The 9,150-nt window shown below is 65.1% G+C and overlaps 1 protein-coding gene across 1 annotated transcript in view; it reads left to right on the top strand.

Annotated features, from left to right (window-relative positions):
• LOC108525064 (fatty acid synthase-like) overlaps positions 1–9,147 on the top strand; it is a gene marked incomplete at its 3' end in the record, with an annotated part of 11,510 nt that extends 2,363 nt beyond the window's left edge. Inside the window, 26 exon segments of the mRNA XM_017866143.1 lie at positions 1,283–1,456; positions 1,635–1,835; positions 2,027–2,149; positions 2,225–2,347; positions 2,442–2,575; positions 3,316–3,343; positions 3,346–3,369; positions 3,372–3,467; positions 3,470–3,511; positions 3,514–3,774; positions 3,869–4,056; positions 4,365–4,554; positions 5,204–5,298; positions 5,526–5,660; positions 5,738–5,941; positions 6,034–6,149; positions 6,345–6,517; positions 6,591–6,782; positions 6,861–6,941; positions 7,032–7,094; positions 7,097–7,207; positions 7,385–7,564; positions 7,634–7,837; positions 8,321–8,401; positions 8,404–8,624; positions 8,998–9,147. Coding sequence (XP_017721632.1) covers positions 1,283–1,456; positions 1,635–1,835; positions 2,027–2,149; positions 2,225–2,347; positions 2,442–2,575; positions 3,316–3,343; positions 3,346–3,369; positions 3,372–3,467; positions 3,470–3,511; positions 3,514–3,774; positions 3,869–4,056; positions 4,365–4,554; positions 5,204–5,298; positions 5,526–5,660; positions 5,738–5,941; positions 6,034–6,149; positions 6,345–6,517; positions 6,591–6,782; positions 6,861–6,941; positions 7,032–7,094; positions 7,097–7,207; positions 7,385–7,564; positions 7,634–7,837; positions 8,321–8,401; positions 8,404–8,624; positions 8,998–9,147 — 3,590 coding nt within the window.
• Positions 9,148–9,150: the final 3 nt, after the last annotated feature.

Genomic DNA, 9,150 nt, shown 5'->3' with positions numbered 1-9,150 from the left:
CTCACTGCAAGCTCCGCCTCCCGGGTTCACGCCATTCTCCTGCCTCAGCCTCCCGCGTAGCTGGAACTACAGGCGCCCGCCTCCTCGCCCGGCTAGTGTTTTGTATTTTTCAGTAGAGACGGGGTTTCACCGTGTTACCCAGGATGGTCTCGATCTCCTGACCTCGTGATCCGCCCGTCTCTGCTTCCCAAAGTGCTGGGATTACGGGCTTGAGCCACCGCGCCTGGCCTATTTCTTTTGTATTTATATTTATTTATTTGTTTATTCATTTCTAAGACAGGGTCTCACTGTGTCACCTAGGCTGGAGTGCAGTGGTATGATCTCAGCTCACTGCAACCTCCGCCTCCCGGGTTCATGCCATTCTCCTGCCTCAGCCTCCCAAGTAGCTGGGATTACATGCGTGTGCCACCATGCCTGGCTCATTTTTGTATTTTTAGTAGAGATGGGGTTTCACCACGTTGGGCAGGATGGTCTCCATCTCCTGACCTTGTGATCCACCCGCCTCGGGTTCCCAAAGTGCTGGGATTACAGGCGTGAGCCACTGCGCCCGGCCACGCCGTTTCTTAAGGTTCAGGAGCTCCCTCCCTGGGTGGAGAAGGACCTCCTGATGGAGGCTGAGCCCCTGGCTGCCCTTGGGTGTGAGCGTTTCACACACCCACCCACCCTCGGGCAGAGCCAGCCCACCAGGGGCGAGGAGGGGTCCTACTGGCTGAGAGGCAGAGGCCCTTCCCCTGCGCCCTTCCTGCTGCCAGGCCCCACCCCGAGACTGAGGTTCTGCTGCCTGGGGGTGGCCGGTGATCCTCTCTCCTTTCTGAGCTTGGACACTTGGGCTTTGTCTCCTTGGCTCCTTATCACGGCCTGTCCTGGCGCAGGCTGCCCTTGGTGCTGGAGAGGCCACTGGCCAACGGGCTCATCAGAGCTTGCCGGTGACACCAGGGGCCAAAGGCGTCGCCTAGGGACAATGCAGCCCTCTGTCCTTCCCGGAGCCACTCTGGCCGCGCCTGGTGCCCTCCCCTGGGCCCGCCCGCCCCTTCCGGCTCGTTCTCTCTGTGACCTGGTTCTTGTTCCAGGCCTCACCTGGGCTGGCTGCTGCCCACAGGCTCTGCTCCGGCCCCTCTACAGCACACCTCACCCTCCTTAGGCCCCTTCCAGGGTCCCACTGGGATGGCCCCCCAACCCCAAGCCAGTGAGGCTGAGATAGGACCTTCACCCCAGAGCTGGGTGGGTGGGCAGGCTGCACTGTGGGACCCAGCCACGGGGTCTTGACCACTGTTTGTGGCAGGCATCAACCCAGCTTCACTCCGAGGGACACACACTGGCGTTTGGGTGGGCGTGAGCGGCTCTGAGGCCTCGGAGGCCCTGAGCCGAGACCCTGAGACGCTCGTGGGCTACAGCATGGTGGGCTGCCAGCGAGCCATGATGGCCAACCGGCTCTCCTTCTTCTTCGACTTCAAAGGTGGGTCCTGCCCAGCCTCCTGCAATGGTGGGTGGCCTTCAGGTCCCCACGTGCTGAGCAGAAACCACGTGGTGTGGGCTCACTCCGTGTAGCATGTGTCCAGCCTGGTGGCGGGAGGTATGCCCAGGGGTCTCCTGTGCTCGCAGCCCCACCTGAGCCGTAGCGTCCTTCCTTGCAGGGCCCAGCATCGCCCTGGACACGGCCTGCTCCTCCAGCATGGTGGCCCTGCAGAGCGCCTACCAGGCCATCTCCAGCGGGCAATGCCCTGCTGCCATCGTGGGGGGCATCAATGTCCTGCTGAAGCCCAACACCTCCGTGCAGTTCCTGCGGCTGGGGATGCTGAGCCCCGAGGGCACCTGCAAGGCCTTCGACGCAGAGGGTGAGTGTGCGGCCGGGGCAGCCAGGACAGTGGCACAGGATGGCCTCCTGCACCCGCCCCATGCTGTGCAGGATCCTGCCAGCTCCTGGGACCCCCCACCGAAACACCCACGCCACACCCCAGAGCTCCTCCTGGTGGGGTGAGGGCCAGTGTGGGGCTGAGCGCGGGGCCTGAGGTGCTGCTCCACCCAGGGAACGGGTACTGCCGCTCGGAGGGTGTGGTGGCCGTCCTGCTGACCAAGAAGTCCCTGGCCCGGCGGGTATATGCCACCATCCTGAATGCTGGCACCAATACAGATGGCTGCAAGGAGCAAGGTGGGCTCTGCCGGGGTGCCTGGGGCAGGTGGGAGCCGGGGCTGGGGCCGCAGCACTGAGCCGAGCCCTCCGCAGGCGTGACCTTCCCCTCTGGAGAGGCCCAGGAGCAGCTCATCCGTTCCTTGTACCAGTCGGCTGGAGTGGCCCCTGAGTCATTTGAGTACATCGAAGCCCACGGCACAGGCACCAAGGTGATGTGCCCCGCCAACTCACCACCCCATGACCGTAACCCGTGCCCACGCCTGGAGAGGTGGCCTGGCCAGAGCCCCTGACCCCCCCATGTTTCCCACAGGTGGGTGACCCCAGGAGCTGAATGGCATCACCCGAGCCCTGTGCGCCACCCGCCAGGAGCCACTGCTCATTGGCTCCACCAAGTCCAACATGGGGCACCCGGAGCCAGTCTCGGGGCTGGCAGCCTTGGCCAAGGTAGGTGGAGCTGGGCTTGGGGACCCTCAGGCCCCTGCTCCCTGGGACTGGGCTGCACCATCGCTGAGCACTGCTGCTTCCTGTTTGCCAAGTGGAGGCAGGGGCTTGCCCACCAGGAACGCCTGTCCCCGGGTCATGCTTCAGGTCTGAGCAGAGGCACTAACGCTGATGGCATAGCCAGGCTCGCTGGACCTTTCCTGGGGGGTCTTATGTCCTGCCGAGCGCCTGCCAGACACAGAGCCGAGCTGGAGGAGCCACTTGGGTTGGAAGAGCGAGACAGGAGCCGGCCTGGGGGGGTCGGCTGCAGCATCAGGGTCTCCCGTGTCGCCCCCCTGTGTCTACGGCTTCCTGACCCACTAACAGAGGCCTGTGGCTCTTCAGAGACCAGGCACAGGAGCCCCGACACCCGCAGTCACTCAGGCCCTCTGCAGCCTCTGAGATGCACCATCTGGACCAATGGGGCCTTAGTGTTCAGGCCACAGCCAGGCTTTCGAGGGGCCACATCAGGCTGGGAGGCAGCAAGTCCCAAAGGGGAGGTCTTGGACCAAGCTGAGGGCAGGGCCATGGCGGCTCAGTCATCGGACCCCTGTGCCATGGCAGGATTAGGTTGGGGACAGGAAGTGTGTCGGAGAGGGCCCTGGAACCCTGGCCCCACATGAGAGTCTCAGGGAGGTGCCTGCCCCAGCTCAGGCAGCAGTGCAGGGAGTGGGGCGGCTGCCCACCCACCATGTACCCCACAGGTGCTGCTGTCCCTGGAGCACGGGCTCTGGGCCCCAACCTGCACTTCCACAGCCCCACCCTGAGATCCCAGCGCTGTTGGATGGGCGGCTGCAAGTGGTGGCCCAGCCCCTGCCCGTCCGTGGTGGCAACGTGGGCATCAACTCCTTTGGCTTTGGGGCTCCAATGTGCACGTCATCCTGAGGCCCCACACGCAGCCACCCCAGCACCCGCCCCACATGCCAGCCTGCCCCGTCTGCTGCGGGCTAGTGGACGCACCCCTGAGGCTGTGCAGGAGCTGCTGGAGCAGGGCCTCCAGCACAGCCAGGAGCTGGCTTTCCTGAGCATGCTGAACGACATCGCGGCCGTCCCCACCACGGCCATGCCCTTCCGTGGCTATGCCGTGCTGGGTGGCGAGCAGGGTGACCCAGAGGTGCAGCAGGTGCCCGCTGGCAACCGCCCACTCTGGTTCATCTGCTCTGGTGAGCCCACACTCTGTCCCCAAGGTGGTCCCTTCCCTGGGGAGAGGGCAGGCAAGCTGGAGCTGGTGGTCCCCTGAGGTGCTCTCTGGGACAGGGATGGGCACGCAGTGGCGTGGGATGGGGCTGAGCCTCATGCGCCTGGACCACTTCCGAGACTCCATCCTGCGCTCCGATGAGGCTGTGAAGCCGTTCGGCCTGAAGGTGTCACAGCTGCTTCTGAGCACGGACGAGAGCACCTTTGATGACATCGTCCACTCCTTCGTGAGCCTGACTGCCATCCAGGTAGGACCAAGCCTGCCAGTGTGTGTGTGCAACGCCAGCCCGGGGCTCTGGCTTTCCCTGGAGCCCGGGAGCTGCAGTCTCCAGTCAGGACCCTGACAGCCTCTTTGCTGGGCAGAGCCTTATGCTGGGGGTAGGACCGGAGCGGGGACGGGGAGGGGTCTCAGTGGGGCTATAGGGGCTTCTTTCCTACCAAGAGACCTGGGAGGGTCGATGTGGCGGGGGTGGAGATGGCCCAGTGGGGCCGGGGGCCGCCCCCAACCGCTGCACCTGCTGGAGGTTGCGACCCGAGTGTCCTGTTTCTACCCCAGATAGGTCTCATAGACCTGCTGAGCTGCATGGGGCTGAGACCAGATGGCATCGTTGGCCACTCTCTGGGGGAGGTGGCCTGTGGCTACGCTGACGGCTGCCTGTCCCAGGAGGAGGCTGTCCTCGCTGCCTACTGGAGGGGCCAATGCATCAAAGAAGCGCATCTCCCACTGGGCGCCATGGCAGCCGTGGGTAGGTGTCCCCGAGGTCTCCCGGGGGGGGGCCCCAGCACCTCCAAGAAAGGAGGCTGCCCTCTCGGCGTGGGGTCCTCACCTGCAGCCCTGGCCTGGCCCCTGTAGGATAGAGTGGCCCCCGCTGGCCTGGGGACACCCAGCTCAGACACAGCCGGGCGCAAGTCCCCGTGCAGCTGTCCCAGTGGCCCCACACCTGGCAGCCTTGGGCCTAGGCACATGCCCATGGGCATCAGGCCTGCGTGGAGCCCCCTGGGACACAGCCCCAGCATAGTAAGAACCCAGGGGCTTTGGTGAAGCCAACACACAGGTCGCCAGGGTTCCCTCAGACTGGTGCCCTCCGTTGACACCCATCTCTGAGCCCCGTGGGCCACATGTGGGCAGGGCTTGGAAAGAACTGGGATTGCAGAGGACTGAGGGGGCCACCATCTGGGACTGGGCTCCCAGGAGCTGCCCCTGGCAGCTCTGTAATGACTCCTCCACCCACGGGTCAAACACAGCAGGGGGTGAACGTTTCTCATGAAGGCTCCAAGGCTGCCATTACCACGCCTGTCATTACTGCCCCCAGCTGCAGGCAGTGTCCTGGGTAGGTGGGTGGCTGGGAGCGGCTTGGTCCCCACACTAAGCTTCTGAGGCTGGCTCTGCCATAGGCTTGTCCTGGGAGGAGTGTAAACAGCGCTGCCCCCCGGGCGTGGTGCCCGCCTGCCACAACTCCAAGGACACAGTCACCATCTCGGGACCTCAGGTGGGTGCTGTGGCCCAGTCGGGTTCCTCTGTCCCCTGCGCCTGCCACTGCAAGTCTGGCAGGGACATGTGGCCATGGTCTATGCCCCGTGAGGTTCTGACAGGCCTGGGGCATGGGGCAGGCTTGTCCCCAGGTCCCTTGCCCGTTCCCTCTTGGTTCCCTCTACCTCCCTGAGCCTGAGGTGGGTGCCGGGCCAGGATGCTCATCCAGGCTCCCATAATGCCCAGGCCTCTGTGTTTGAGTTCATGGAGCAGCTGAGGAAGGAGGGTGTGTTTGCCAAGGAGGTTCGGACCGGCGGTATGGCCTTCCACTCCTACTTCATGGAGGCCATCGCACCCCCACTACTGCAGGCGCTCAAGAAGGTGTGCTGACACGGCCTAGGGGGCGCGGGGCGGGCCGGGGCGCCCATGACCCAGCACTGACCTGGCCCCTCATGCAGGTGATCCGGGAGCCGAAGCCACGTTCAGCCCGCTGGCTCAGCACCTCCATCCCTGAGGCCCAGTGGCACAGCAGCCTGGCACGCACGTCCTCCGCTGAGTACAATGTCAACAACCTGGTGAGCCCTGTGCTGTTCCAGGAGGCCCTGTGGCACGTGCCTGAGCACGCAGTGGTGCTGGAGATCGCACCCCATGCCCTGCTGCAGGTAGGCCCAGCCTGGGGGCAGCGGGCGCCAGGAGCCTGGGACAGGCACCTCGGCTGAGCACCAAGGGAGCCCACGCGCCCTGCCGCCCCCAGGCTGTCCTGAAGCGTGGCCTGAAGCCGGGCTGCACCATCATCCCCCTGATGAAAAAGGATCACAGAGACAACCTGGAGTTCTTCCTCACCGGCATCGGCAGGCTGCACCTCTCAGGGTGGGTCCCTTCCCATCCCGGGCCTTACCTCCTGCAGTCGACGGCGTGGGGTGGCTGAGCAGGGCTGCGGGACCCTCGCTGACCCAGGCTGGTGAGAGCAGCCCTGGATGGCCCACCGCAGGGAGTGGGTCGGCTGAACCCAGAGCCCCTGGACCCCGGTGACGGATGTGCCGCCTGTGCCTCCCTTCTCCACAGCATCGACGCCAACCCCAATGCCTTGTTCCCGCCTGTGGAGTTCCCAGCTCCCCGAGGAACCCCCCTCATCTCCCCACTCATCAAGTGGGACCACAGCCTGGCCTGGGACGTGCCGGCTGCCGAGGATTTCCCCAACGGCTCTGGTTCCCCCTCGGCCGCCATCTACAACATTGGTGAGCAGGGGCCCAGCGGGTGGGCAAGCTCTTCCCTCCCCACACCAGTGCTGAGGCCTGTGCCCTCCTGCAGACACCAGCCCCGAGTCTCCCGACCACTACCTGGTGGATCACACCATCGACGGCCGATGCATCTTCCCCGCCACTGGCTACCTGTGCATAGTGTGGAAGACGCTGGCCCGGGCCCTGGGCCTGGCCGTGGAGCAGCTGCCTGTGGTGTTTGAGGATGTGGTGCTGCACCAGGCCACCATCCTGCCCAAGACTGGTGAGGGGCACCCCAGGACCAAGGCGGGGCAGCTGGGGCAGGTGCTGCCCTCTGACCTCTGACTCTTCTGCTCTGCAGGGACCGTGTCCCTGGAAGTACGGCTCCTGGAGGCCTCCCGCGCCTTTGAGGTGTCACAGAACGGCAACCTGATAGTGAGTGGTAAGCAGGGCTGGTGGCGCGGGAGCTGCGGGGCTGTGCCCGCTGGCCATGCCACCCGTCTTCAGGTTTTGCACACCTGCCTGCCTGCAGGGAAGGTGTACCAGTGGGAGGACCCTGACCCCAAGCTCTTCAACCACCCGGAAAGTCCCACCCCAGCCCCGAGGAGCCCCTTTTCCTGACCCAGGCTGAGGTTTACAAGGAGCTGCGTCTGCGTGGCTACGACTATGGCCCTCACTTCCATGGCATCCTGGAGGCCCGCCTGGAAGGTGGGTACTGACTGCTGCTGCCCAAGCCACCGGGGAGGGCGGTCGCCATTGTGGGGCCACAGAGGGCACCCACGGCTGGGCATGCAGCCTGGGAGGGAGCAGAGGGGCCCGGCGGGCTCTGGGAGGTGGCCCCAGGGACCTGGGAGTTCCACAGCACCAACCAGGCCCTGTGTGCAGGTGACTCGGGGAGGCTGCTGTGGAAGGACAACTGGGTGAGCTTCCTGGACGCCATGCTGCAGATATCCATCCTGGGCTTGGCCAAGCGCAGCCTGCACCTGCCCACCCGCATCACCGCCATCCACATCGACCCTGCCACCCATAGGCAGAAGCTGTACACGCTGCAGGACAACGCCCAAGGTAGCCCCGCCCCGACCCCAACCCAGTGCCCCAGCCAGCAATGCCACACTCACCCGGCTGTCCCCACAGTGGCTGACGTGGTGGTGAGCAGGTGGCTGAGCATCACGGTGGCCGGAGGCGTCCACATGTCCCGTGTCCACACTGAGTCGGCCCCGCGGCGGCAGCAGGACCTGCAGGTGCCCATCCTGGAGAAGTTTTGCTTCACGCCGCACGTGGAGGAGGGGTGCCTGTCTGAGCGCGCCGCCCTGCAGAAGGAGCTGCAGCTGTGCAAAGGTGAGGCCCGGCCCTGCCGACTTCGGACACCCCGGCGATGGGGAGCGATTGCTTCCCTTTCATGTTGACCCCAGACTCGCCTCTCCACGGGGCCCCTTCGGAGTCAGCAACCCCAGCCCAACCCTCCGGCCAGAGCTCATGACGGCAGCCTCCCTCCCTCCCCGGCCCCAGTCTTCTTTGTCCCTGGTCACTGTTCCTCAGTCTTGAAGGGGTCTTGGGGACAAAGATGACAGATTCAGCCCCAGGTCACACCTTGAATAGGCAGAGTAGCCCCTGCAGCTGAATGCGGCCCCTCACTGTGTCCACGGTGTTCAGGAGTCAACGTCACAATGGCGGGCAGCCCCTCCTCATCCCTCAGCTATTTCTCATCCTGTAGGCAGAGCTGGGTGTTGGCCTCAGAAGGACAGAGTGGGTCTGAGAGCCCATGCCAGGCAGATGCCCTGGGGCTTTGGGAACAGCAGGCCTGCCTCCCTCCCTCCCTAGGACTGGTGCAGGCACTGCAGACCAAGGTGACCCAGCAGGGGCTGAGAATGGTGGTGCCCGGACTGGACGGGGCCCAGGTCCCCAGGACCCCCCACAGCAGGGACTGCCCCAGCTGCTGTCGGCTGCGTGCAGGCTTCAGCTCAACGGGAACCTGCAGCTGGAGCTAGCGCAGGTGCTGGCCCAGAAGAGGCCCGAGCTGCCAGAGGACCCTCTGCTCAGCGGCCTTCTGGACTCCCCAGCACTCAGGGCCTGCCTGGACACTGCCGTGGAGAACATGCCCAGCCGGAAGATGAAGGTGGTGGAGGTGGGTGCCTCCTGGCAGCCAGGCCCCTGCCCTGAACGTCGTGCGACCCACCCCAACGTCAGTCACAGAAGGAGACAGACTCGGGGAGGCCCTGGGCAGTGGGAGGGGCCACCCAGCTGCCTGTGTGGTTCTGTGCAGGTGTCCTGTGCAGTCCACACAGCCACCGTGGAGGGCCCGTGGGCTCCAAGAGGTGTGCTCTAGGCAGGACCCCGGGGATAAGACCAGTGACATCTGTGCGTGCCCGCGGCTGGCACCATCATCGGGTTGACGGGGAAGCTTTTCTGCCAGACTGTGGTCTCATAGACATTTTGCCCAGCCCCAGCTCAGGGGCACCGGCCTGGTGCCGGGCTGATTCCAGAATTTACCCCTTCAGGTGCTGGCTGGCCACGGTCACCTGTATTCCCGCATCCCAGGCCTGCTTGGCACCCAGCCCCTGCTGCAGCTGAGCTACACGGCCACCGATCGCCACCCTCAGGCCCTGAAGGCTGCCGAGGCCGAGCTGCAGCAGCACGACATTGCCCAGGGC

Source organism: Rhinopithecus bieti, unplaced genomic scaffold (genome assembly GCF_001698545.2).
Source record: "Rhinopithecus bieti isolate Rb0 unplaced genomic scaffold, ASM169854v2 scaffold_10638, whole genome shotgun sequence".
Classification (NCBI taxonomy): Eukaryota; Metazoa; Chordata; class Mammalia; order Primates; family Cercopithecidae; genus Rhinopithecus; species Rhinopithecus bieti.
The sequence above is the reverse complement of the archived record's forward strand: the minus strand, read 5'-3'. Positions and strand labels throughout refer to the sequence as shown.